This window comes from Lagopus muta, chromosome 25, assembly GCF_023343835.1.
Source record: "Lagopus muta isolate bLagMut1 chromosome 25, bLagMut1 primary, whole genome shotgun sequence".
Lineage (NCBI taxonomy): Eukaryota > Metazoa > Chordata > Aves > Galliformes > Phasianidae > Lagopus > Lagopus muta.
In genome coordinates this window covers 359,039-386,041 of record NC_064457.1, presented here as the reverse complement: position 1 = coordinate 386,041, position 27,003 = coordinate 359,039, and the positions used below count along the sequence as shown (strand labels likewise).

Below are 27,003 nucleotides of genomic sequence, written 5' to 3'. Positions count from 1 at the left end.
TTCTCCAAGCACGAATCAGGGCAATTAGAGCTTAGCAAAATGATCTGGGGTCCCCGCAGAGGGGCCTTATCCTGCGGAGAGGGCACCGCAGCCCACAAAGAGCTCCAAATAACTCACGCGGCCTCATTACCCGGTTTCTGCGGAGCGGGAGCGCGGCTTCGCGCTGCCTCCAGGGACCCCCCCAGAATTTGGGCTGAGCCCCACAGCGGCCGCCGCTCCCGCACGAAGCCGAGCCCCCGGGGCGGCCCCGCACGGCGCCCGCAGCGGAACGGGAGCCGGTTTCCCTCTAGCGACCGCCGGCGGGAGAGCACAGCGGGGACGGACGGGAAGAACGAGCGGGGCGGGAGCACAAACGGAGCAACGCGTTCTTTGACCCGAGCCCGGCTCGCACGGGGAAGAGACCGCGCACAGCTTTGCAGGTACGGACCGCGAGCCTCGACCACGCCGGATGCCCGCCTTCATAAAGCCGGGCACGCCGGATCGCACGCGGGCCGTCGGTTCGCTGCGTGGATGCGGCGCCGCGGGAGCAGCCCCAGCACCGCAGGGACGGCAGCCGCTGTCCGGTAGCGGGGGCACGGGCTGCCCCGTCCCGGCCCCGCAAGGCCGTTAGCAGAGTTCTGCGCTCACTCCCGCAGGATTGCGGCTGCAGAGAGCAGAGAGGTGCAGCCGCCTGCAGAGCCTGAAGCGATGTCGTGTCTCAAAGGCGATGGAAAGGTTCCCCCCGCCCCAGGTGTGGCCTGGGAGCAGCCCTGAGTGAGCCGGCACTACAGGGACTCGTCCTGGGTGCTGGAGCAGTATTCCAGGTAGCTGAACTCCTCGATGGGGAACGTCACTCTGCTCCACTTCTTGTACTTCTTCTTCTCATCCGGGGTCACCACCACAAAGTTTTTGATGCTGAGGATGGGTAACGTCACGTTCCGGTAGATCATCTCCATTCCCCACTCCTGTGTGGACAGGGACGGGACACTCACATGGTGACACAACCCTGGGCTGCAGGACCTCGCACCTGGCCCCGAGCCTGAAAGCTGGAGGCAGCTCCTCGCTCCCAGCACACCCCCCCTTAGCAGCTGCCCTGACAGCGTTCCATGCGTGCAGCACCCACAGCCAAAGGGAAACGCAGCTCCTGTTTCTTGCTGCGTGGCTGAGTGACGGCCCAGGAGCTCACCTGCCTGCACTCACTGCACACAATGCGGCACCCGGGCTCCCAGTCCCTGAACGTCCGCTCAAAGTGCATTTTCCCAGGTAAGACTGTGTAATAAAACCTATAAGAAAGGAAACAAAAGACACCCTGAAGGGGGTGGTCCTGGGACAAAACGCAGCTCTCCTGCAGTCCCACACAGCCCCTGTGACCTCCCCGGACCAGTGTCCCCAAGGAGGAGCAGGCAGCAGCCACCCCCCTGCTCTGGGCAGAGCTCAGCTCTGACCTCTGGACTCTGCCCGTCCCCTCCTACCTGAAGTTGGGGTTGATGTTCACGTGGTGCATGGCCTCCACTGTGCGGATGTCGCTGCCGCGGCACACAGCCTTGTTGCAGTTGACACAGTGGAAATAAACGTCATCCGGGTCGTGCAGCTGCTGCCTCTCGCTGCTCCTGTCTTCCTTCACTTTCCAGCTGAGAACAGCATTTCTCTGCAACTCCAGGATCTGCAGGGAGGGCAGACAGGCAGGAGGATGGGGTCAGCAAGGATGACACACAGACAGGCCACAGGTGCAGTAAGAGACGTGGCCATAGAGAGACGCAGCATCACAGGGAGGACAAGCTGCATGGAAGGACAGAGATGTGCTGTGCCATACAGTTCCTACTGTCCCTCTCCAGAAGCCAGCACTGCCTCAAGGGGAGAGCAGGCACCTAAAATCAGTGTGCAGAGGGCTGTGCCCACAGGCAGACGCAGGAAGGAGCAGTGCAGCCTTCCCTGCGCTCACCTTCAGGCGGTACTCCCGCTCAGGCATGGCTTGCACTGCGCTGATGGCCCTCTCCATGAGCTCCACCAGTTTCTCATTGAGCTGCTCCCGGAACACCTCCCGGCTGCTGGCTTTGGCGAGGACAGAGTACACACTGTTCTGGGCACGGGCACGACCCCGGGCCTGCAGCAGAGAGAACAAACACTGCGGCACGGCTGAGCCTCTCACACCACAGAACGCACAGGGCAGGGCAGAGTGCTCCTCCTGCACCCTGCAGCTCCATGGGCAATGCTGTGCCAGGGCCAGGCTCACCCCGAGAGCTGTCAGTAGGCACCAGGGGTGTGGGGGGGTCCCCAGGTGCCACCCAGGTGCCTCAAGGTGGGGGGGATCCAGGGTGCTACCTGCACCATGGCAATCTCGTTGGTCATCAGCCCGTAGCGCACCACAATGTTGCACTCAGGGATGTCCAGGCCCTCCTCGGCCACGCTGGTGGAAAAGAGCAGGTTGAGCTCTCCGCTGCGGAACAGTGCGATCACATCCTGCTGCTCATTCTGGGGAGAGAAGGGAGGACACTTCAGTGGCATCCCAGGACCGAGGGCCGCGCACGGATCCGAGCTCCTATCAGCACCCACGGCACCCACAGAGCGTGCAGAGAGGGGTCGGGCCGGATCCCCACCCAGTTCCATCCCATCATCAGCACTGCCCTGGAGCGCAGTGGGGCTGTGCACACCCTGGGCCCCTCACCTGGGTCATGCCCTTGGCCTGGTTGCTGTAGCCGGTCCCGGTGAGCACGGCCGCCCTGATGTGCCGCCTGCACAGCCGGGCCGTGTCCTGAAACCAGCGGAGCAGGCTGTGTGCGCTCTGCCGCGTCTTGGTGAAGACAATGCCACGAGATGACCCCGGGGGCTGGAAGTGCTCCTGCAGGATCTCCTCCAGTTTGCTCAGCCGGGGGTTCTCGTAGCGCTGGTCTCCGGCCAGCGCCAGCAGCGTGGCCCTGTTCTCTGCACAGAGAGGTGGGTGTGAGGGCTGAGCAGCCTGCACCGCCCTGCTGCTCCCCTCCACCTCTCCTTTACCCTCAAAGGTGTTGGCCAGGAAGCGCTCGGTGGGGTCCTTTGTGTCCCTCTCATCAGCATAGAACTGCTGCAGGCACTGGAAGGCGTCCATCATGCGCACAGCGTCGTTGATCAGCAGTGCATCGTTGTACCTGCGCAGGTGCAGCGCGCACACCCGTGACTTGCGACAAAACCTCTCTGCCGCTGGCAAAGAACAGTGACAGCGAGGTCACATCCTGCCCCACCAGCCTTTAACCCCCCAGGACCCTCACCTGGGCGAGTTCCTCACCTCTGTTCTCCAGCTCCACGATGCGCTGCTCATACAGCTGGGTGCCAAAGTCCTGTGGCAGTCCGGGCATCTCCATGTGCTCCTGGATCTGTGCCATGATCTTCTTCAGCCGTTGGCCAAAGGGGTCCTGAGGGCAGAGCGGGCTCAGGACCCATGGATTGGGGATATTGCTCTGGCACAGCCAGCGGGGTTGGGGTGGTTTGCAAGGCAGGACCCAGGTGGGCTCTGGGTGAGCTGATTCCTGCAGTTGGCCTAATCCATGTGGGGGGTGAGCACAAAACAGCCAGGGGAGACCCTCGGCTCAGCAGCAAATGAGAGCTTTGGGGTCACAGGGAGCAGCGCTGTGGGCTCAACCCACCACCTCTCACCAGCGCTCTCTCCTGGCACAGGTCGTACTGCTTCCTGGGCTGGGGCACATGGCTCTGCAGGTGCTGTGTGTGCTTCTGCACTGATGTGATCACCTCGGTGTCCAAGTTGGCGCAGATCTGAAAGGGGAGAGCCCCACAGGCAGCCCTGAGGCCTGGCAGCCCAGCACCATGCAGTGCACAGCAGGACGCCAGAACCCACCCCATTTGGAGCCCCAGAAGCTCAGGAGCGGGGAGCAGCACCCACCTGCAGGATGTGCTCCACAGCCCCTTCGAAGGAAGTTTCCCCCCCGGTGCCAGGGGATGCTGTCAGGCCCAGGATCTGCGGCAGGTCCCGCTGCCCGCTGAGCTTCTTCTGCAGGTAACTCAGCATGATTTTGTTGTAGACGGCTTCCTTGTGAGTGTGGTGGCACTCATCTATCACCAGCAGGGAGAAATCTGTGCGGGCAAAGCAGGGCAGCAGGGTGAGCCGCTCATCCCAGGGCAGCCCCCAGCCCGGCCGCGGGGCCCCACACCCACCTGTCAGCTCCACGTGCGCCTCCTCCTCCCTGCTGAGCAGCGCGTTCTGCAGGATCTGCGCCGTGCAGATGACCACATCGCTGCCCTTCACCAGCTGCCCAAAGAAGCATTTATGGCTGCTGTCCCCGCTGACCGCTGCCACTTTGAAGGCATCGCGCAGGACGTGGAACTCCTTCTCCAAGTGCTGCTGCACCAGGTGCACCTGAGGGGCGCCCAAAAGCTCATCAGTCCCGGCCGTGGCCCCGCCGTCCCCGGGGCTGCGGGGTCCTCGGGCACCTTGTTGACCAGCACGGCCACCCGGCCGCCCCGCCGCCCCTCCAGGTGCCGCCTGCAGACGTGCACGGCCGCGCGTGTCTTGCCGGCGCCCGTGGGCAGCCACACGATGCTGTTACGGCCGCCCAGGGCCGGGGCCACCGCCTCCAGTTGGTACCCGCGGAGCTCCATCGCCGAGTCCCGGCTGGGGAACGGAGCACGGAGGAACGGAGGTCGCGAAAGGAAAGCGGGGCCGCCCGCCGTGCCGAGTTGCGCTGGGAGGGGGAGCCCCGGCAGGACCGCGCCGCACCGCACCGCACCGCACCGCACCCCCACCGCCTCCGGGCCGCCCCCCAGCCGGGAGCCTCGGACCTGAACAGAAACCGAAAGCAGGCGGAGCTCCGCGGCGTCATCGCGCTCCGGGGGCGGCTCCATATCGGCACCGTGCGCCCCAAACACCGCCCATCCTCTGACCCCCTGCCCCCCCCCCAGGCACCGAGTTCAGCCCCCCCCGGTCCTGCCGCACGGTCAGGCACAGGGACAGCTGGCTCTGCACAAGTACATTTAATTAAAAAATAAAGAATTAAAAAAAGAAACAAAACCAATGCAAATAAAACAGTCACATGGAATGGGTGACGCGAACAGTGGGACAGGGTCTGGTCCCACCCCAGCAAGGCCAGTGAGCCTGTAGAGCAGCACCAGAGTTCACACAGCAAGGACAGCACGGGGGTAAGGCAGCAGGCGACCGAATGCAGGACGGGGGAGGAGGAGACATTAACGCTACGTGGGATGCACCCCAGCACAGCTCCCATAGATGTACGGGCACAAGGAGGGATGCAAACAGCCAGCCCCAACCCCGGGGCTGCAGGACAGCAAGGGGAAGGGGGGGGGGGGTAGGCTCCCAACCACAGCAAGGAGCTGGAAGAGCCCCCACCACTCCCTGCAGGGCTACAAGCAGTGGGGGGAGAGCAGAAGGCTGTGCTCCTGCAGGAGGGAAGAGCTGACAGAGGCAGCAGGAGGAGGGACATCCCCCAGCTCAGCACCTCTGCCCTGCAGCTTGGGGGGGGCCAGGGAGGTGCCCCACAGTACATTCAAGAAGAGGGGCTGGCGCTGCCCGTGCACGGACAGGAGCAGGGGCTGAGGTCCGTGCAGAACCAAAGCACTTGTGTGCCCCTGCCCTGGCACCGAGCGGGGGCAGAAGGCACAACCCTGGGGGGGGAGGCAGCCCCGCTGCAGCCCCCCCTTCCACAACCCCCGAGAGAGGGACTGGCAGCACCGCAGCTGCCCACCCCCCCTTCCCCAGCAGCAGCAGCAGCTCGCCCAGCAGCAGCCCCTGCCCACAGAACGGGGCCGCATCCCTGATGGCCCCTCTGGGGGTGGCAGCAGCCCTGCCCCTCCCCGCCAACGGGAGCAGGGGGGGTCGTGACAGCCACGGCACATCCAGACCACCCCCTACTTGTCGATGAGCCCCCCTTCCTTCAGCTTGAAGTAGAAGAACTTCTCCAGAGTGTTGGCACACTTGCAGTAGTCGCTGTCGGGCGGGTTGTACTCGCGGCAGTTGGTGATGATGCGCTGCAGGTCGGCGATGAACAGCTTCTTGGTGACGTAGTAGCGGTTCTTCAGGCGCTCGGTCATGGTCTTCAGGTCTGGGGGTGGGAAGGAGTTGGGCCCCATCACATCTCAGTGCCCCCCGCCCTGCAGGTAGGTCCCCCTCCCGCCACCAGCCACAGTCAGGGGGTCCCTGATGGGTCCCATTCTGCTGCCCGGCTCGCCCCTTGGGACACCCGCTGCCCAGCACTGCTTTGGGGCACGCTGCAATCCCCTGTTACCCCACAGCCCCCAGGCACCCACCAATGGGGAAGCGGATGATTTCATAGTAGTCCGGCGCCTCCGACTTCTTCACCGGCTCCATGAAGGGCCACGCGCTGGGGTGAGTCTGGGGGCAGAGGGGCAAAGTTACTGCAGCATCTGCCCTGTGCCCACAGCCCAGGCAGAGCCGTGCCAGGGACACCTGGCCATCCCCTCCCAGGGACAGCAGGAGGGATGGCACAGGAGCGCACAGCCACCCTGCACACCTTGATCTGGGCCAGGAGGTTCTTCAGGGTGTTGTAGAGCTGGTCCGGATCCTTCAGCTCCTTCCTGCAGGGCAGAGCAGAGCCCATCAGCACGAGGCTCCTGCACCCCAGTACAAGGCTACTGCTGGAGGGCCAGGGGTGGCACGGAGCAGGAGCCCACAGCTCCAGTACCCCTCACTCACCCCTTTTCCTTCCCCAGTGGTTTCCAACCCGTTTCTCCTGGAAGGAAAGGCTCAGCATCACCAGAGGGCTCTGCCCCCATACACACGGCACAATGCTCCTCACCAAGAGGTCTGGATGAGCCCTGCCAACCCCCCCCCCCCCCCAACAGCACGGAGAGCTCACGGATGCCAGGGACGCTCTCGATGGGGATCTGCCGCACGCCCTCCTTGAAGCAGGTCAGGCCAGGGTAGACCTTGCGGATCTGTGCTTGCTTCCTCTCAATCAGCTTCTTGATGATCTGCAATGGGAAAGTGGCACGTCAGCACACACTGCGGGACATGAGGCCCCGACAGACCCAGAGCAACAGCCAGGAGCAGCCTTTCCCCAAATGGCACTGCAGTGATCCTGTGAGCACGGCTGCAGGGCTGGCTGAGGGATGGTTCCCAAAGGCTGGCACACTCCATCCCCTCGCTTCTGGGGGAGTCAAAGGTACCTCCTTCTGCTTTTTGATGATGTGGGAGAGCTCAGTATAGGGGATGCGGGGGTTCAGCTCACACTCCATCAAGGTTGCCCCCTCGTAGTCCTTGATGTAGCCCAGGTAGCGGCTCTTGGGGACCTTGATGTCCTTGGAGAAGCCCTGGGAGGGGAGGAGAAGTGGGAGGGAACTCAGGGATGGAGGGTCAGGCTGGGGGGAGCAGCAGGGAAAGGAACCCACCTGCTTCTTGAAGTAGCCAATGGCGTATTCATCGGCGTAGGTGAGGAAGTAGAGGATGTTGTGCTTGATGTGGTATTCCTTCAGGTGGTTCATCAGGTGTGTCCCGTAGCCCTGGGGGGGCTGCCATGAGACGGGGTCCTCACACCCCCAAGGCAGCCTGTAAGCCCTCCCAGGCGGGTTATGGCCTCACCTTCACTTGCTCATTGGATGTCACGGCACAGAAAACGATCTCGGTGAAGCCCTGGGTGGGGAACATGCGGAAGCAGATGCCCCCAATCACACGGCCGTCCTTGATGAGCGCCAAGGTCTTGTGCTTCCTGCGGCCAAACCGACAGTGAGACGGGGGGAGCCCCACGCAGCCCCCGCAGCCCCCAGCACCCACGGGTCGAAGACGAGGCGGGTGATGTACTCCTTGGGCATACGGGGCAGCTGGTGCGAGAAGACGTTCTGCAGGCCCACCAGCCACATCAGGATCTTCTTGTTGGACTTCTGCGAGAGCGAGTTGCCAATGACGTGGAACTCGATGATGCCGCGGCGCTCCTCCAGCCGGGCGGTCTCATCCCGCGCCGCGTTGGCCGACAACAGGCTGGTCTGCATAGGGGGCAGCTGAGCCCCCCCGGCCCCAGGACCTCAGAGCCCCCGAGATGCCAGCACCCCACGAGCTGCGCCCCACGGCGGTGCCGTCCCCACCTGCCTCCCCAGCCGTACCTCAGGGCCCAGCATGGCAGCGGGGTCGGTGATGGTCAGCATCACCTCGTTCACCAGCTCCATGGGGATGTCGCCCATCACGCGGATCCTCTTGGCATCCTCCAGCGTCAGGCTCTCAGGCAGCTTCCGCTTCTCCCCTGGGGCAGCACGCAGCTCGTCAGGCAGAGCCCCCAGCACTGGGCTGGGGCTGCTCCCGCCCCCTGCACTGCCCTACCTGGCAGAGGCTCCGGCGTGCCGGTGTCCATGCTCGTGGCCAAGCTGCTGCTGCTGAGCTTCTTGCTGAAGAGCGGTGCGGTGGGCACTGTGACGGCACTGACGGTGGCTGCAGGAGAGCAGACAGCCATAAGTATGAGGAAGCCCCATCCATGCTGCAGCAGTGACAGCACCGGCCCAGCCGTCACCCTACGGTACCTGGGCGCGACACCAGCTGGGCGCCCTCCGCAGCTGGCACAGTGAAATCCGCCTCCCATATGGGCGAGTTCTCACCATAGATCTCCTCCTCCAGCATGGACAGGAACCTGGTGGGGAGCAGCGTGCTGAGCTGGGTGCACACAGCCCTGAGGGGAGCGCAGGGGAAACGGCTGCGCAGACGGCAGCCCCGTGCCAGGCACCTACTTGGGGAAGTGGGTGAGGATCAGCGTGCGTTTCTCCGGCACCAGCTTGTCCTTCTCCACCCGGAACTTCTCCAGCAGCTGCCGGCGGGTGACGGTGAAGATGGACTTGAGGAGGCTGCGCCCAAAGACGTGCGTGGTCTCGTAGCGGGGAAGGCTGTCGCAGCTCTGTGGCACATGGCAGTAGCACAGCCACCTGTGGGAGAGAGCGTGCGCTCCTGGGGCTGGGACCCCCGGCAGCAGTGCTGCTGAAAGACCCAGGCAGAGGCGGCCCCCCCTCACCTGGTGTAGTTGACCTTGTAGGTGGCCACGTCATCGTTCTGCGAGCGCTGCCGGAACTGCGACGGCGTCTCCAGCTTCCAGTAGTTGAGGCAGAGCAGGAACATCTTGGAGAGCTCATACATCGTCTGCCGCTCCTTGGGGGGGAGGTGGCTGAACTTGTACTGCACAAAGTTCAGGACCCCCTGGGGGAGAGGAGTGGGTTGGGAAGCGCCAGGGCCGTGGGTCACCGCACCGCAGAGCCCAGCTGCCCACAGGCACCTCCAAGATCCAAGCAGGAGGCCTGGAGAAGCAGCGGGAGCAGAAGGGCTGCCGCTGCCACCACCATGTGCTCACATTTTCCACTCTCAGTGACAAAGCTGAGAGCTCCGTGAGTTTGCAACACAGTGTGTGGAGTCACCATGATGCCAAAATGCCGCTGTGTTTGCTCGATTTAGGGTTTTCAGCCCAGTCTGTCCCCAGCTCAAGTCCCCAGCATAGCCCACAGCGGCCTCACCTGCTCGATGTTGGGTTTCTCAAATGGGGGGCTCCCCAGCGACCCCTCCACCACCGGCTGGCTCATCTGCAGGATGCACTTCCTGAGGAGCTGCGAAGACCCCATGGGACACCATCACCACCTCAATGCCCGCTCCTTCCCGGGCACCTCCCTTCCTGGGAGATTGGACACAGCAGCTCTGCAGCTCTGAAACGGGGCTCACAGAGCGCAGCTGCCTGCAGGTCGGGCAGAGGGTGACCAGCAGGACAGACGGACGCACCTTGAACAGGTAGAAATAGACCTGCTTGGTGTCCGTGTCCTCCTCCTTGTGCACTGACATGAAGAGGTTCTCCACGTCCACCACCATGCCCAGCAGTCTGTTGATCTCCTCCTCCGACACATTCTCCAGGTGGGACACGTGGTCGGCTGCGGCAGAGACAGCACGTGGTGAGGGGGGGGCACGGCTCCCCATCCCGGGGGTCCCAGCAGCTGTGCGGGGGGGGGGGGGGGGGTTACCCAACGCGTGGCCACAGCTGCGGCAGGGCTCGCTCAGGTTGGTCACCGGCTGCTGCAGGTCCATGCGTGGGGCGGTGGGAGGGTTGGGGTTCTTCCAGCCGTTGCACTTGCAGGCATCGTTAGCCTGCAGGAGGGATGCGAGAGGCCATCGCGCAGCAGCCCAGCGCGCGACGCAGCCAGCAGACGGCTGAGCGGCTTCACCCACCCACCGTCCAAAAGCCTCAGACCATCGCACCCCAACGCTGAACGCTCTCCCCGGATCCGGCTCAGGATCGCGTGCCCCCCGCCCGCGCGCAGCCCCGCATCCCCTCCCGCATCTTCGCCCCCGCGCCCCGCGCCCACCTTGCAGGCCGAAAACACCCCCAGCTTCTCCAGCTTCTTGCCGCGGGGGAAGCCCCGCACCTGCGCCTTGCGCTGACTCGCCCGCTGCTGCTGGCTGAGCCCGGGCCGCGCCGGATCGCTGGAAGCCGCCCCGCCCGCTCCTCCCGGAGCCGTTCCCCCGCTCCCCGCCCCGGCGTTCGGCGCCGCCGCCGTTCCCGGAGCCGGCGGGGGCCTCCCGGGTTGCGCGGCCTCCGGCTCCGCCATGCCGGGCCCGGCGTGCGCTCCGAGCTCACTGCGCCTGCGCGCCGGGCACGCCGGGAGCGGCGGCTCGCAGCGGGGAGGGCTGAGCGCGGCGTTACCGGGACGGCGCCCGGCGCTCCGCATCCCCGGACGGGAGCCGGGCTGGCGGCCGGGCGCTCCGAGCGCGGCGTCCCGGCACGAAGGAGGCTCCCTGCGGGCCCATCCCGGGGCTCCGCCGGTAACGCGGGGCCGAAGCTCAGCGGGGGGCGCCGGCCCGGAGCCCGGGACCGCGGGAACGGATCCGCCGCGCCGCCAAATACGGAGCGCTGCCGCACCCACGGCCGGCAGATACGGAGCGGACGGAGCCCGTCTGCCCATACATGGAGCGGCTCCGCCCGCAGCCCCGCGAATGGGCGCGGTTTGGCGGAGCGTCCTTCGCGGGGAGCCCCGCAGCGCCTGGAAGGTGCGAGCAGCGGCGGGGCGGTGCGGGGGGGCACGGCTGCTGTCCCCGGCCCGGCAGCGCAGCGAGCGTCCCGGCGCCTTCCCGAGGAGCCCAGCGCCGCGTCCCCGAGGGCTCTCCGTATTCGTGTCGCTGTGCGTGAGCGGGAGCCCCCCGGCCGCCTCTCTCCATCAGGGCAGCATGGGGAGACGTGCCGGGGATGCTCCCTCTGCAGCGCAGTGCAGCTCTCGGGATGGCCGTCCCGCTGCGCGAGCACAGCGAAGACAAACCGGCAAACACACGAGCCGTATATGTAAAAGTCAGGAACGTTTATTACATATCAAAAAAATCTACACGCTTTGGCCAGAGATCCCCCCCCGTCAGGGCCGGCACAGCCCCGCTCTGCGGCCGGCGGTGCCCCAGCACCGGGCTCAGCCCGGCCCCGAGCTGCTCCATCACGCCTTGGCTCTCTCTGCTCCGTCCTCGGCGTTTGCCACCGGCTGTGCCGCTGCTGCTGGCAGCTGGATGGGCACGTTCCTCTCGTTCGGCGGCGGCAGGGCCAGCCGAGGGGCCTCGATGCGCAGTTGCCCCTCGCTGGACAGGGAGCAGCTCAGCGCCTCGGCGTCCACCTCCTCGGGCACGTCCCACTCGCGCTTCAGCACCTCGTACTTGTAGGAGAAGGAGCCCTTCTCGTCCGTGCTCTGCGTCTCCTTCTGCCCCACCAGCACCACCTTCCTGCCCACCACCTTCACCGACAGCTGCTCGGGGGCGAAGTCCTTCACGTCCTGGCAGACGGAGAAGCCCTCCCCGGAGCCCTGGGTCAGAGCCGCGCTGCTGCTCGGTGCCCGCTCGATGCTGACGCGGTTGGAGCTGCTCCCGCTGCTCAGGAGCTGCTCGAAGCTGCTCATGAACTGCCGAGCCCTTTCCATTTCCATCCGTATCTCCCTTTCCAGTTCAGCAAAGAGGGTGCCCGGGTGCGGCCAGAGGGTGCGGACGGGTCCCAGCCATGGGAACAGAGACCCGGAGGTGGGCGGCATGAAGTGCAGGCGGCAAAGCATCTCTGTGGTGCTGCGTCTGAGGCTGTGCGCAGGGCTGGAGCGGTGCTGGGCTGCCGCCGGGACGCGGGGTTTTATCCTCCTCTTCCCAGGGGTGTGCCCCTTCCAGAACGCTCTCTCCCCACGCACCCTCCTGGAGCCATCGCCTATTTTTGCGCGGCTGATTATCCGCCGGCCAAAATAGCAGCGCCTGCTTCTGGGGCCGAGTCACCCTCCGCAAATAGGGAGCTGCAGTCACCGCCTAGGCTCGGGTTTCTGCAAAGCCACCGTGATGCAGCACGCGGCACCGCCGGCCGAGGGGGCAAACAAAGCCCTCCCGCAGCCCCACACTGCAGCGCGGGTCACGCCGCGCAGGGACAGTCCCACCCCGATGGTGTCACCGCTGCCCGACGGCTCTCGCACTTTCCAGACCCACCCCCACGTTCGGGACTCCGTGCAGCCCTGAACGCAGCGTCTGCGCACCCTGCGTGGGGCGGGCAGGGTTTGCTTCGGTGTGTCCCGTGGGGTCCCGACGGCGCCCCGGCGGGGGGGACGCATTGCTGCAGGGGGGTCCTGAGAATGGGGCGGGGGGGAATGGGCCGAGGGGAAGGGAGGGCAGCGAGGAGGGGAGTCCGGCCCCGCTCCCTGCCGGGAAGCAGAAAGGCCACGGATTTTTGGCAGGGGCGGCTCGGGCATCCCGCTCGGAGGCTGAGGTGATGCTGCTAATTATAATTCGGGAGAGCAGAGCTGCAAGAGTAAGAGCGAAGGTATGTGGGCCGTGAGGTAAGAGGTGCCTCACCTCTGCGATGAGTAACAAGAATGAGCTGGAACGGGCCAGAAAGAACCGCGCTCTTCTCCCGAAGGTGACGGCATCCACGGGCCGAGGCCCCGCCTCCCGGGAGGGGAAATAAAAGCCGCGGGCGCCGGAGCCGGAGCACAGCGCTCCCAACTCCCGGAGAGGAAACAGCTGAGAGCAAAGAGCTGAGAGCAGCAGCAGCAGCAGCAGCAGCAGCAACAACAACATCATCATCATCATCGACAACGATGCTTTGCCGGATGCACCTCGCTCCATTCGCCTCCAGCTCCCTGGCCACCCGGCTGGGCACAGTGAGGACCCTCTGGCCGCACGCAGAGACCATCTTCAGCGAGCTGCAGCAGGAGATGGAGAAGGCTCGGCAGTTCATGAGCAGCTTCGAGCAGCTCCTGAGCAGCCACGGACCCGTCACCGCAGAGCAGGCACCGAGCAGCAGCGCAGCCCCGGCCCAGGGCTCCGGGGAGGGCTTCTCCATCTGCCAGGATGTGAAGAGCTTCGCCCCCGAGCAGCTGTCGGTGAAGGTGGTGGGCAGGAAGGTGGTGCTGGTGGGGCAGAAGGAGACGCAGAGCACGGACGAGAAGGGCTCCTTCTCCTACAAGTACGAGGTGCTGAAGCGCGAGTGGGACGTGCCCGAGGAGGTGGACGCCGAGGCGCTGAGCTGCTCCCTGTCGCCGGAGGGGCAGCTGCGCATCGAGGCCCCCCGGCTGGCCCTGCCATCTGCTGCTGAGAGGAACGTGCCCATCCAGGTGAGCCCCGCGGCTCCGCAGCCCGGGGCAGCCAAGGATGGAGCTGTCAGCAAAGCCAAGGCGTGATGGGACGGAACGGCGGTCTGCATCGGGACCAGCAGAGGCGGCAGTGAGTCTTGGGCTGTAGCCCAGACGTCCTCCATCCACCGTGTTTTTCACTATACTGGAACGTTCTTCTTTTTGTATCCAATAAAAAATCCTTTTGCATAGAACCCGGTTGTGCTTCTTTTTGGGGGGATGATCGATGGGGTGGCTGAGCCTTGGCCTCGGCTCTTGGTGGGTGCATGGAGAGGGTACAACTCTCTCTGCTCTCGGCGCTACAGAGCTGACAGCAGACCCCCTGTGCTGCTCAGAGCAGGGTGAACTCCCTGTTCTCCCACACTACAGCATCTCCTGCACCGTCTCCACAGCCCTCATGCTCAGACCAGTGCCTCTAAATAGGAAGACAACTGAGCTGGAAGATGCTAGGTGGAGGCGTAGCTACTTTTCTCCCCAGGCAGCTTAGAAAGGGGCTGCAGGAATCCCTCTGGGATGGCAGCGGCAGGCGGGGCAGAACCGGGCTGCAGCACTTAGGGCCAGGTCTGGGCAGGTCTGCAGGCATGCAGGCACAACGCCTGTTTTTGCCAAAGCTGCTCTGAGCTCATGCAGCTCTTCCTCACAGTGCCAGCAGCACAGAGGCTCTGCGGAGCACAGACCCAAACCAGAGTCCATCACGGCTGAACAGCACAGTGGGGCAGCAGCAGGAGACCCTGAGAGCATCACGGCCACAGCAGGGAGACGGAGACCCCGAAGCACGGGCCAGAAATGAAGTCCTGTCAGCGAGGAGCGCTTGTACGAGAAACCAGCAGATGGCAACAGCACCTCGCTGTGCTCCCAACGCTGTTGAGTCGCGAGTGGGCGGCCATCATCCAACAGGTCCTTCTTTGCTGTTGGGGATCCAGCAGCACAGACGAACCAACCCGGAAGCAGTGGGATCCCTGACACCTCATGAGGGCTGTGAGCTCCTCCAGCAGATGAACAGAAACACATCAGCATCCTGTGATGACAGCGCCCACCGGGGGCAGAGGCATTTGCTGACTGGTATTTGAGCACGTTACCCCTGTTTGTCCAACTGTCACAAACCCAAGTCCCGATGCACGCTGCTCCTTCCACCTCCCCTCAGCTCCTGCTGCAGCTGTTAGCCTACAAGCGATGGCGACAGACAGCTCTCGCTGTTTACCTCCACTTTGCCGCTGCACGCTCCGCTGAGCGCAGCAAACCCGCGCAGCTCCTCCTAACAGCAGACGCAACTGCAACTCCATGCAGGAATTCCTCCCTCCCGAGGCGGCTGCCGCAGAAGCACGGCCGAGAACTCGAGGAGCAAACAGCACGCGCTGCTCCCTGCCGAGGGAAGGATGGGCACAGCGCTGCTTACAGGCGAGCCCTGGCGGAGCTGGCTCAGCACACGGGGACCTTCTGGCCCGCCCCCCTTCGCTTGAGCTGGTTAAGAAACACGAACCTTGTCGATCGTGGTAGGTTTATAAAAATTTTCTTTTAATCACACAAAACGGAAGTTTGTGATGAAGATTAGCTTGACAGTTCCTCTTAAATACCAGTATGCATAAGACACTGCATTAGGCACTAGGCAGCAGCCAACATCAGTTAGAGTCTGGCAAGAGAAGCCATTTTAATACCTCCCTTCACACCGTGGGGAATTACAGGCTCTTGCAATACAGTTTTCACTGACAGGTTATCCGAGGTTTCCCCTGCCCCACTTCTGTACATCAGCAAACCGTGTGCATTCACACCAGAGTAGGGTTAACATTAGTGGCATCACAACCATCAAAAAAAGACAATTTTCTATACAAGATTTCTTTTCTTTTTTTTTTTTTTTTTTTTTTTGCAAAAGTTGCAACAGGATTAGTGCATGACGACAGAACCAGAGATAGAAAAGAAGTTGGCATGCTAGAGTCCAACACAAATAAAGACAATAGGCAGCTAGTTGTATGTACTATATTGACAAGATACTGATTGGTTACATGAAGAAACATACAATACAAAATACAGAAGAAATCAGTTCTTCTTCCCTCTGCCCCACCCCAAAATACTCATAATTGATTTGGTCAATAGGAGGCTGAAGAGCCAGAGTTTGTCCCCATAATGCTACACCTCAGTGGTTGTTCTGGGCACATCGTACTGGCATCGCCCTAGCTTCTACTCGTGGGTAACTCTACACCAGGTTCTCTAGTCTCAATATCCCTTTGTTTCCAATAGTGAACTACAGTACTGTGGGACCTGGGTGCTGCTGGCGCTCACCCGTGGGAAGGAAGAGCTGGCAGGGCAGACACCAGGTCACGCATCCACCACCAGCAGGAAGAGGGAAGAGCAGAAGTTCGTATATTAAAAAAGTGACTTAAGACTTAGAATTGAATTAGTATTTGTACAGAAAGGTGCGGGTGGAAGAACTCCCTCCAGCCTATGATCAGAAAGGGATGGAGAAATCACAGCAGCCACTGGCAGCCGCTCTACGGTAAGTGCGATTGTTAGCGTGGGTTCCAGTCACGTCCTTCGGGGCTCTGTCCGGTGAGCTCAGCTGCTCAATTGCTGCAGCACTGGCTCCTGCTGGGCTGGCTGCTCTCCTGAAGGTCGACCACCCGATTCCTGCCCGGACCGCCTGGAGCGTTCTGGGGTTCATTTTTTGGCAGTTTCTTGGCTAGGAAAGAAGCAGGATCAGCAGGCTGCTCTTACAGAGGCCGATCTCCCCCCGCAGATCACATGGCTGAGCTCAGCTCCGCTCAGCCCAAGCCTCCACCTCTCCAGGAGCTCAGGGCCGGACGCTGCCGGCAGCACAAGAACATCCAACCTGCTGTGAGCTGTCATCAGTTCTGCTCCACCCTCATCCGCCCCAGATAAAGGCAGAGGGGGAGCACAGTTTGCACCACCTGGGTGACTTCACACACAGGCCTGGCAACCCGGTCACACACACACTCCAGCAAGAGCCTCAGAGCCTGGCTGGCAGATTCTGTGGCTTTCAGTAGGCTGCTTTGCTCAGAGCTGCTCCACGCAGCCTTTTCACACACACACTCACCTATTGCCATGAAGATTTCATTCACATTCATCGCTGTCTTTGCTGACGTCTCCATGAACAGCAAGCTGTTGTCATCTGCATATGTTTGTGCATCCTAGAAACAATCACATTAGAGTGATAAAGGCATCCTGCCAGGAGGAGGCCCCACACGCTCCATTTGCTGGCATACTAATGACTGAAGGCAGCCTCTGCCCAGCCCAAACTGGGCCCTTCCAGCCCAGCACAGCCCTGCCTGGCCAGGACAGCCGGGGACAGCACTGACAGCAGCACAGGACTCAAGTGCCAGCAGAAGAGCCAGGATACAGCAGCACAGGTTGGTTGTGAGCTGCATGTGGACTCTATGACTCAAGCAACTTGATGCCTTGTACTTTGGCTGGCTGGGAGTTGCACACACCTCGCAATGTGCTGCAAGCAGCTCTGGGTGCAGGTCCTTGAGATAAGAGCTTCTACTAAGAAATCTGCCTCAGACAACTTGAGGTGAGTCGTGAAGACTAGAAAACAAGCTTCAGGTGGCTTATCTAAAAGATGCCATTCCATACACCGCTGAAGACGGCCCCTGATAAGTAAGGCAGCAATAGTTGATAATACAAATTTGTTCTCTATGGGCCTTCATAACTTGACATAACTGTTACCAACAAGAGCTACAAGTATTGTGACAAACCTACATGAGGAAGGCAGGCAAGGGGCACCCTGGGGTCCTCAGCAGCATCGATCTCAACTTCCACACTTTCTCCTCAAAGTATTTTTGACATAGACACCTCCTAGAGCTGACCAAAGAGCTGCTTTCCTGTCTGCTCAGGTAGCAGCCAAACCAGATTCCCACTTACCTGGAAGTCCACAGCTCTCTTGGTAGCAAGGTCTGCCTTGTTTCCTGCTAGTGCAATTACAATATTGGGGCTAGCCTGCCTCTGCAACTCTTTCACCCAGTTCTTGGCTCGTACAAATGTGTCCTGGAAGTAAACAGGAGGCAGTCAGGAAGGGCAGCCTCTTATTAACGCACAACGAAGATATGATTAGAACAAGTCTTTCCTGTAAGAAGCATTCTGCCTCTACAGCAATTTGTAGCAGCATTCTTTATCAGCTTACACAGCCTTGCTCAGAAACAAGGAAGTGGCCATGAGTTTGAGAAAGTTTGACCAAGGCACCTGTAGGCCGGCATCTGCAGAAGCCCTAAACCCAAAACTCTCCCAGGGAACGGAGAAGCATCAGATACAGAGGCAGATGCCCCCGGGGGCCCTGGCGCAGTACTCACTGTGTTGGTGATGTCATAGACAACGATGGCGGCCTGGGCACCTCGGTAGTACATGGGGGCCAGGCTGTGATACCGCTCCTGCCCCGCCGTGTCCCATATCTCAAACTTGACCGTTGTGTCATCCAGACAGACCGTCTGCGTTAGGAAGGCAGCTGAAAGAGAACGGGTGTTTGCCTCATCTCCAGCTGGAGAGCTCCTGCAGCAAGAGCCAGCAGCTCAGAGCAGATCTGCTTTTGCACAAGAGCTGGCAGAAGCCCCAGCCAGGCCAGCACACCGCCGCCTGCCGTGCGAGTCGCAGCTCTGCCGCGTCACAAGCTGCTTACATGCAGGAACCAGAGAGCAACAGAGAGGTGGCCCTGAGCAGCCAGCAAGCAGCCTGCCATTCAGTGCTGCTCCCTTTCCCAGAGGCCACCACCCTGATCACGCAGTACAGCTGAGCAGCCCCGGGATTTGCTTCCAGGAGTGCCACGCTGTGCTCAGCCCAGTTCTGCTGCGCTCCTTGGTTTAGAACTGGTGCTTTTCCCGTTCCAGTGAGCACAGTGCCACCTTCATTTCAGTCCCAACACAACCAGGCTTCTACACGGTCTGAGGTAGAACAGCAGATCACTCACGCAGCCCCTGTGGCAAAGCACTGAGCCCTGCCTGCCTGCAAGCTGTCCCGCTCCCCATAAGGGTCACCACAGGGACAGACGCAGCCCCTCGGTGCACATCTCCTCACATTACTGCCCAGAAGGCTGGGTGCTGACTGACCTTTGATGGGTGACACCACACTGACTATTTTAAGCTGAAGATCTGCTAGGCCTGAAGGAGTTGTGGAAACGGTTTACTTGATCAGGCTACAAACAAGACTGATATCCCAGGTCCCATTCAGAAAATGTAATTAAGGGCTATAAACTCAGTTCTAATTAGAAGCAGGAATTCAAATACTGGAAGATGCCTGAGAGGCAGAGCACTCGTGGTTGCCATAGCACTGCTCTCTGTGCACTGATCTTCACCCTAACAAATCGCAGACCAAGAGTTAAAGCATTACTGCCTATTTATAGCCATTAATGCTGCTGATAGCCCGGGCTGCATTAGCAAGGCCAGCATCTTTTAACCATCAGCACCCGGCGTCGGCACTCACCTCCAATCGTGCTCTCCTGGTACTCGTGGAACTGTCCCTTCACGAAGCGCAGAACGAGGCTGGATTTCCCCACCGCCGACTCCCCCAGGAGGACGAGTTTGAACTGGCAGATTTTGTTCCCAGCAGCCGGTCCATTCGGTCGGGCGGCTCCACCTCGACCTGCCATTGTGGCCTAAGTGCAGGAGTGCCAAGAGATGAGGATGCTGGAGATTCTGCACCGGATCCACCTGGAGGCAGGTTGCAACTGGAAGAGGAGGTCAGAGTTAGTGACACACTCCCGGAGCAGCCCTACCAGTTCCAGAGGTGGTTTTGACCCTCAGCCTCCATCAGCACAGGCAGCTGCTGCTCCTCCTCACTGTGGAAGGCTACTGGCTGCACGCACCGCCGCACATCAGGCAGTTTCTATCAGCCAGCAGCTCCCACAGCACCTGAGGTAGCCTGAGCCTCCTCAGAGCGGGGATGCAGGAAGAGGAGCTCCCCCCCACAGGCCCTCCAGCACCTCCACTGTGCCGTGCTGCACACCTTGCTGGGGCAAGGCAGGCAGAACAGCCAGCACGCCATCAGGTTGTCAGAGCTTTGTCCATTAGAACATTGCTCAGTGATGGGAGGTAACCGAAGCTGACCTGAACTCCTTCCTCCTCTCCTGAGTTCAACCCGCGGCGGCTTCAGACTGCCAATGAAATGGAGGTGTCTGCAGGCCCCATGCAAGCCATTACAGAGCACTGACACTCCTCCAGATCACAAGAGCAAGTTGTTATGCTCAGATCTGTGAAGGCCCTCTTACAAAGCTGTTCAACACTGCATCTTCAAGCAGTCCTCAAGGCCACCTCAGACCTCCTGCAGCAGCACAGAGGAGCTGAGAGCAGCCGGCCCAAAAGCAGCGGCCCCTGCAGCACCGCAGGTAATTATCGCTGAGCAGAAGTCTAGACGACTTATCTGAACACAGGGGCAGCACCTACACACAGAGCAGCACCAGACCTCCGGTGTTGGGCAAAGCACAGCACAGAGGTGAGACGAGCTGTTCTACATCCGCAGATAACCTCGAGTGAAGCTCAGTGCCTCCCAAGCCGTTAAGCACAGTGAACTGCATTCCTGTTCTCAGCTGCAAGCAGATAACGTTCCAAGCACGCAGTTCCACAGATCTCAGCAGATTTCCTGTATTCAACATGACTCCCACTTCCTGTCAGTGACAAATGCTACAACTCATCACATCTGCTCCGTATCACCACTTTCCCTTCAACTCTCACAGCCCAAGTTTCTTGACAGACAAGCAGCAAACAAAGACCTGATGGGCAGTTCCCCCACAGCACGTCCTGAGCTCCAAGGAAACACCTTTTTGCTCAGGGTGAACCCAGCATGTACCCAGCAAGCAGCACTCATACGAGCAGGAGCCCTGGAATGGTGTCCCGTGAGCCACGCTCCAGAGCAAAAGCTCCAGAGAACGCAGTGATCCATGGAGACATTCAGCATGAAATCATTTTGACCAGCAGGCGAGGCAGTCAGAAACCTACTGCCACAGCAGCACAGCAGCACCAAGCACTGAAGCAGGCAGGTGGGAAAGAGATCTTGAGGAGCCACGCATGAGCAGCGAGATGCACGAGAAGCCCAAGTTGTGGAGCAGCCGTCGACTGCAGCGTGTGACCAGAACCTGCCTCCCATCCCAGGAAGGACAAGCACTGTTTTGACAGGACGAGAAAGCTTGAGAGGAAGCACACAGCAGCAGCTGGTTGTGCTGGACGGCGAGGAAGCAGCACTTTGCAGCTCTGGCCAGGAGCTGCTCAGTTATCACAGGGGCTCAAGGGGCGCAATGGAAGCCCCACATCTGCACCAACCTAAGGAAGTTTCTGCCTGTGGCGGTTCCTCCTCTAACTCAAGACTGCAAAGCAGCAGCTTTTGCTTGCTTAACCTTGTATTCATTTACCAGGGCGGTCTATCAGCACACTGGTAAGCTCTGTCACCACCTCAGACTAACATGCTGCACGTTAACAGCCACGTGAATCATGCCTCAATTGAGCTATGACCTCCTGAAACACGATAGGGGTGATTCCCAGAGCAAGGAGATGAGCCTGTTGACATCCTCACGTTTTGTGACCTATATTTCAGAGACTTCTTTTACCATGAATTCAGTAGAACTGAGCAAGCAGGTCTATGTGCAGCTGGCAGAAGAATCAAGTTACCAGAGGACCGCTTCTGCTCTCCGGTGTGTTACAAACGATATCATGGCAGATTCGCTGGCTTATGACCAAAATACTCAAGACAAAAGCCCCAGTGAAATATTTATCTTGTTAAATAGCTGACAGCGTTACATGAATTCCTTGGCAAAGCAGCCCTGAAGGTACCGCGTGGTTTTGCTTCACCTACCACCGAATGGCAGCCAGCCGCCAGCAGGGAGCCTGCGCTGCCTTGCTCCCACCGAGATCTGCTGCCTGCATGCGCTCACAGCACGCCGTGCCCGACCCCAACAGTGCAACGCGTGCTGAGTCCTCTCCACACACACTGCTGCCTTAGGAGCAGCTCTGCACAGAAGCAGCGCCAGCCCCACGTTGGATCTGCTCTAACACTCCAGCTGCAAGGCGCCGTGCCTCCCCCCACAAGTAGCAGTCTCTGGTCAGTGAGGCTGAGATCTGGAGCAGCAGCTCTGTTAAGGAACGAGTCACTGCCGTTGTCAGCTGCCACGCCACAGCCTTAGAACACCGATCTACAGACCTACGTCAACCTCTGCCATGTGCTCCTAAGGTTGTACCACTATTTTAAGCCACAACTTCTCCGCAGAGCCTCCTGCCCAAAGACCTGAGCACATTCATTTCAATTTAGAGGCAATCAGGTCTCCAGCGGGAAAAAGTTAACATTTCTGTTGGCTGTCTACAGTCCTGAGCAAATGCAGCAAATGTAAAACCAGCTCTTTTACATGCTTCTAATACATGTATCTGCCTCCCGATATCTGCAGAACGAAAACAAAACAAACTCCAGCATCTGATATTTCAAGGCACCAGCCCAGTTTCTGCTCAATCCACTGCAGGTGCTGCACAGCTGGGCATCATCCCACCCGGACAGCATCCCACCCGGACAGCATCCCACCAGGCACCACAGCTGGAAGACCCAGAGCCAAGGAAGCAGCAGAGCCCTTTCCACCGCCCCACGATGACAGCTGAATCCTGGCCATCGTACTCAGCAGCTGCCCTTTAACAGAGATGACTGACCTCCTGACTTGATGAACAAAGCTCTCCGAGGAAAATAAACCCTGCACAAGTTTAGAGGCAGGTGAAGCTCCTGCTGCTTCCCAGGGCAGTGCAACGAGGCCTGCAGAGGCGCAGCTCAGGCTGAGTGCAGCAGCCCAGCTGAGGGCTGGCCTGGGCCACAGGGCTCAAAGCTCAGCCCAAGGCAGAACACTGCACCATGAAAACTCTGCTGAGGCTGAGCCTCGTCTGGCACGGCAGCACTTGAACAGGGCAAGTTGCTCCGAGCCTCTCAGGAAAGGAAGCCAGAACAGCCGAACACCCAACAGAGCTCTCTGGAAGATGAGGCAAGGACTGCAGCTCTACAGCCAAAGGGAGCTGCAGAGCCAAACTAACTCTGAAGCAGTCAGCTATAAAACTGCTTCTCTGGCTTTTTATTTCCTTTTTCTTAGTAGGACTCTCTATTGAGAACTGTCCTTTTTCTTCATCCAAGTGACTCAGCCTACATACACAGCACAAACCGGCTACCTCAGCTCTGGGACCCGAGCAACATCTCCAGGATCTCACTCCAACTTCTGCAAGCTCCAGGCCATCCTCAGCCACACGCACTTCATTCATTTCCTGAGCAGAACACAGAGAACATCCTGCAGGGGCAAGGCGCGAGCAAACTCCAGTTGTGATTTCAGATTCGTTTAAGAAAGCCACCTCAAGCACCTTGAATATTCCCAGCTGGGCTCTGAAGCCGTTCCACTGAGTTAAGCAACAGCAAGGATCCACCCTGACTCGCTCCCCCAGCAGCACTGCCGCGCCGTTGGCTCTCAGGCACAGCGCCTTGCGGTGCTCGTGTCCCCCCAGCCTTCTGCTGGCCTCTCACCCCCCTCCAAAGATGTTCAGCAATTGTCCTTCACCACAAGTTCCTGAAAGCAGCTGATAAGATGCAAAGCTATTATACTGGGATACAGCCTTTGGAGGCACAGCTTTGAATGCTCAGGCAGCTGAACGAGCAGCAGCACCAGGAGTTATTACCATGTTGGCCACACTGGCACTACAACGAAGCTCCATGCCTAATCCAGCAGGAGTTTTAGTTCTGCAGAACAGCATGACTAATTGCTTTCAAAACTGCAGCTAGCGTGCTATTAGATCACCACGGGCTGAAGAGAGAAACGTGCAATTAGGGCAGGCTGAGGTTCCGAGCTCCTGCCCTTCCTTGTGCTTTGGGAAAGCATTTGAGCCTGTAGGTGACCAGAGCCACCACATCCCCACCTGCTGACACCACAGCAAGCGAGCTCGTTCCAGAGCAGCCTGATGGAGACCCAGCGTGCAAGTTTCCAGTGCAGCTTTAGTCAAGCCATGGAAACAGCACGCTTGTAAGGACTGCTTTGAAAGCAGCAGGATGAGAGGCGGCAGCTTCCGAGCAAGTGTTAGCAAGACATAAATTGCAGCACACAACTCCTGCAGATGAGTTCTGCATCACCTTCATTTTATACAGGCTTCTCACCGGCTGTATGGAACAAAGCCCTGCATCCCAGGTACCAAAATCCCCCGCTCCCATATCAGCCCCCCTTGGAGGTCTTGCCTGTGTTCAGTTATTCTTGGCACTGCAAGAACTTCACCCAGTGTCCAGAAGCTGATGCACTGCCAGGTTAACAATACTCAAGTTTACTGCGAGGACCAACTCAAAGCTGAACTAAGTTGTAATCCTGCAGGCAAGGCTCCCATACCTCCTATTTCTCACTCTGCACGCTCTCAAAAGGCTCGACTTCATTCTGCCCACAAGTCCAGCAACACACACCCATAGGCAGCACCAGACAGCAGAGCAGAAAACATCCATCTTCACCACCAGAGTCAGTGACCTTCATAATATCTTTCCCAGACTGCACAAAGATCTCCTGCCTCCAGTGGCTCCTTTTTTGGAGCGCTACCATATCAAAGCAAACACGAAAACCAGTGTTTTCTTATCTGTTTATGTAGGACAACTCCAACAGCTCGTTCCCGTGCCCCAGGGGAAGTCAGCATGCACATCAGGATTTAGACAGAGCACTATTATTCCCCATAACGTCTCTTCCAGGAAGATTTGCTGTTTCTGGCTCACAGATGGAAGGTTTTCATGGTTGCTGACAATTTCACAGAACTTGCATAAGAGGACTTCAAACTTCACATCCCAGGGGAAGAAAAACGCTGACTCTGCCATCCCTACATTCTGCCCTCTTCTCAGCACGCTCACCAAAATACTTCAGGCTACACCCACTTCATCAGAAGCGCTCCCATTTCACTTCCTGTGTCTGGAAGGACTTGGCACTATTCCCCCTCCCTTCCCAAGGAGATGCGTGGCCATCCAGCACCTCACAGCAGCACTGGGCTGATGAGCGGCGGGGCCGGAGCAGTACAGAGCTGCCCCCCCTTCCCATGCAGGGCTTTGCTGCAGTGACGACAATTTCACTTCTCATCACTGCTCCTCCACACCTCGAGGTTTGGCCAAGCACGCAGTACAGGCTGTCACTCAGCTTTGTTGCAGTCGGTGCCCAATCCATTACTGGCTTCACTGTTATAGCAGTGACCCAAATCCAACTCTGTCCATAGTAAAACCAGGTAAGTGTTTGATTTGACTGCATCCCACATCCACCTGTTGAGCTAGCTGCCCCCTGTACTGCTCTCTAAGTGAAACCCTTCCTCAGAACTTCCATTTTATCTTGCTCCCTCACCTGATGGGGTATTAAAGCCTTACTTAAACAGCCCTAGTGCCAGGCAGTGCAGGCCCCTTATCTCAAAATGGACGTAGTTTGAATTAGCCTACGGTATCTCAGCGGGAAAAACTGCCTATGGAGGTAGACTTGCTATGGAAGAAGTTGACTGTTAGGGCGTCCTGCTGAGACACAGTTATTGAAGCCAACATGGCTTTTCTTAATCTTACAGGGCTGTGCAGACTCTAGCTTTACCTGCTGTCCTCTCTCCAGGAGGGCCTTAAGGCCAACACTGCCCTACAGCAGCCTACAAACACTGCTGAACTCCTCACCCATTCCAGTCACAGCTTTCACCTTTTAGCCTGAGCACAAAGCCTTAAAGTCAGTGCGCAAATGAGCATCAGTGGGACGTTCCAAGGAAGTTCACTCAAACAGCATGGCACGTCACACCAACATGAATCAAACTTCTTTCTTTCTATGGTCTCAATCAAGCTTCAGGGAGCCGAGTCAGGACTCCAGTTCAGCGTTACACCGCATGAGGTGTCATGCTTTAAGCAGGGCAGCTTGAGCATTTGGAAAGCCACCAGACAAAAAACTAAGTATAGTAGATGCAGCTTGTTCCACATAGGACTTAAAATAGCACCTCGGTGTACTCTTCCCTCTGATTTCCTTACACATTTGGAAACCATCAAGGTCAGAGCTCCAACAGCCACACACAACAGCAACAAGTGAAGGGCCATAACTCCCTGGCAGGCTGGCTCACAGCGAGGTGCTGCCATTAACCACGCGGCTCTCAGAAACCAGAGCTCTCAGTAGCATCTTGAGTATGACCAGAAACAGCAGCAGCTGCCAGCACAGGACCTCCATGGGCAGCCTGCTGCTCACCGTGCAGCTGCAGGATCGGCTCTGTGGGATCACACAGCAGCTGTGCCAGGCAGCTGGAGGCTGCTGTGTGTAAACATGGAGCCATGCACTCAAGGTCCCTTCCAAGGAAAGGGCAGCACTGAGGTCAGCTCTATGCCACCACACTGAATTCCACAAGCGCCCCAGAGCACAGAGAGATGGCATTTCCCATCAGCAGCAATCCAAAAAGGTCTTAGCTCTACACAACTACTTCCAACAAATAAAGCCACAGTCTTCATTTAGGCCATGCTCTGCCTAAGACCCAGCTGGCTTCCAGCCTTCTGGAGCTCCTACGCCCACCTCAGCACAGACTGGCCACAACAAAAGGCCGGACAATCCTTGCAGGCAGCACACCTTCCTCAGATCCCATTCAAACTCCAAGCAGCCACTGCTGTAGCACAGCAACACGAGAACGACCAGACAGGGGAGGAAGCATTTATTAAAAGCAGGCCGCAGCAAGCAGCCGGATCTCTCCTGCCCTATCCGTAAAGGAAAACGTTCCAGCCTAGGGCCGCCCGAGCAGCGGCCGCCCCGCCCGCCCAGCACAGCAGCCCGTGCATGGAGCCCTCCCGGTGCTGCCGGCGGGCAGCGCTCCGCTCCCAGAGGCCGGCAGGGCCGGATCCCCACGGGAAGCGACCGACCGACCAGCGCCGACACCCGCTGAGCGCCCGGCCGAGACACGGGGGCGCGCACTGCCGACCGGCGCCAGCGAGACCGCGCCCCGTCCCCACCGCTCGGCTCCTGCCCCGGCCGGGCAGACCCTCCAGGAGCCGGGCCCGCGCGATGAGGGGCGCTGCAGCCAGCCGCCGGGCCGGGTCGAGCAGTGGGCCTGGAGACTCGCGAGCCTCGGGCGGAGCAGAGTGCAGCCCCTCACTCACCGCCCGCAGGGCCGCTCCCCGCCGCGGGTGCGTCTCGCAGGCCCCGGCCCTCACTTCCGCCTTTACCCGTTCCGCTTCCGGACCCGTCCGCCAGTTCCGCTCCTGCCTTGCAGCTCACGGGCAGCTGCATCTGCCAATCATCTTTGTCCCGCCTCATCGTGTCTCCGCCTCCTGCGGGGAGCGCTGTGTCACGTGTCCGCGCTCCGCTACGTCACTTCCTGTCCCTCGCAGAGCGCCATGGGAATTGTAGTCCCCCGGCAGCGCTCCGGGCCGCAGGGGCGTCGTGCGACACGATCCTCGGACGGGGTCCGGGGCGGGAGGGAACGGGTTGGAGACCCCGGTGCGCGCAAACCGCGCTGCCCCGCCCCGCACGCGCTTCCCGCCCCGCAGTTCGGCCCCATCCCGTCCGCA

The 27,003-nt window shown here is 59.9% G+C and overlaps 5 protein-coding genes across 6 annotated transcripts; 1 reads left to right on the top strand and 4 right to left on the bottom strand.

The window, feature by feature from the left end:
• Positions 1 to 372: 372 nt before the first annotated feature.
• DHX58 (DExH-box helicase 58) lies at positions 373 to 4,751 on the bottom strand. Its single transcript, XM_048926803.1, has 12 exons — positions 4,402 to 4,751; positions 4,126 to 4,327; positions 3,854 to 4,044; positions 3,610 to 3,726; positions 3,242 to 3,368; positions 2,974 to 3,156; positions 2,645 to 2,901; positions 2,302 to 2,451; positions 1,922 to 2,083; positions 1,452 to 1,642; positions 1,166 to 1,262; positions 373 to 944 (listed from the first exon to the last, which is right to left on the bottom strand). The coding sequence occupies exons 1-12, from the start codon at positions 4,567 to 4,569 to the stop codon at positions 765 to 767; spliced, it is 2,025 nt and encodes a 674-aa protein (XP_048782760.1). The 5' UTR covers positions 4,570 to 4,751; the 3' UTR covers positions 373 to 764.
• Positions 4,752 to 4,926: 175 nt separating this feature from the next.
• KAT2A (lysine acetyltransferase 2A) lies at positions 4,927 to 10,516 on the bottom strand. 2 transcript variants are annotated; one of them, XM_048926788.1, is made up of 18 exons: positions 10,261 to 10,516; positions 9,919 to 10,042; positions 9,683 to 9,828; positions 9,424 to 9,513; positions 8,931 to 9,112; positions 8,653 to 8,844; positions 8,449 to 8,555; positions 8,252 to 8,359; positions 8,038 to 8,174; positions 7,712 to 7,935; positions 7,520 to 7,646; positions 7,330 to 7,440; positions 7,108 to 7,251; positions 6,798 to 6,912; positions 6,635 to 6,671; positions 6,453 to 6,516; positions 6,229 to 6,313; positions 4,927 to 6,023 (listed from the first exon to the last, which is right to left on the bottom strand). In XM_048926788.1, the coding sequence occupies exons 1-18, from the start codon at positions 10,501 to 10,503 to the stop codon at positions 5,830 to 5,832; spliced, it is 2,430 nt and encodes an 809-aa protein (XP_048782745.1). In that variant the 5' UTR covers positions 10,504 to 10,516; the 3' UTR covers positions 4,927 to 5,829. The 2 variants fall into 2 exon arrangements, with proteins under 2 accessions (XP_048782745.1, XP_048782746.1); XM_048926789.1 differs by having other exon boundaries at positions 7,712 to 7,920.
• Positions 10,517 to 11,232: 716 nt separating this feature from the next.
• Positions 11,233 to 12,204, bottom strand: LOC125684584 (heat shock protein 30C-like). Its single transcript, XM_048926811.1, has one exon. The coding sequence runs from the start codon at positions 11,974 to 11,976 to the stop codon at positions 11,374 to 11,376; it is 603 nt and encodes a 200-aa protein (XP_048782768.1). The 5' UTR covers positions 11,977 to 12,204; the 3' UTR covers positions 11,233 to 11,373.
• A 664-nt stretch (positions 12,205 to 12,868) lies between these two features.
• HSPB9 (heat shock protein family B (small) member 9) lies at positions 12,869 to 13,739 on the top strand. Its single transcript, XM_048926812.1, has one exon. It carries the CDS (start codon positions 12,997 to 12,999, stop codon positions 13,576 to 13,578), a length of 582 nt encoding a protein of 193 aa, XP_048782769.1. The 5' UTR covers positions 12,869 to 12,996; the 3' UTR covers positions 13,579 to 13,739.
• A 1,628-nt stretch (positions 13,740 to 15,367) lies between these two features.
• On the bottom strand, positions 15,368 to 26,705 carry RAB5C (RAB5C, member RAS oncogene family). Its single transcript, XM_048926810.1, has 6 exons — positions 26,593 to 26,705; positions 18,955 to 19,198; positions 17,832 to 17,983; positions 17,407 to 17,529; positions 16,580 to 16,673; positions 15,368 to 16,204 (listed from the first exon to the last, which is right to left on the bottom strand). Exons 2-6 carry the CDS (start codon positions 19,118 to 19,120, stop codon positions 16,089 to 16,091), a joined length of 651 nt encoding a protein of 216 aa, XP_048782767.1. The 5' UTR covers positions 19,121 to 19,198; positions 26,593 to 26,705; the 3' UTR covers positions 15,368 to 16,088.
• Between the last annotated feature and the right edge of the window lie 298 nt (positions 26,706 to 27,003).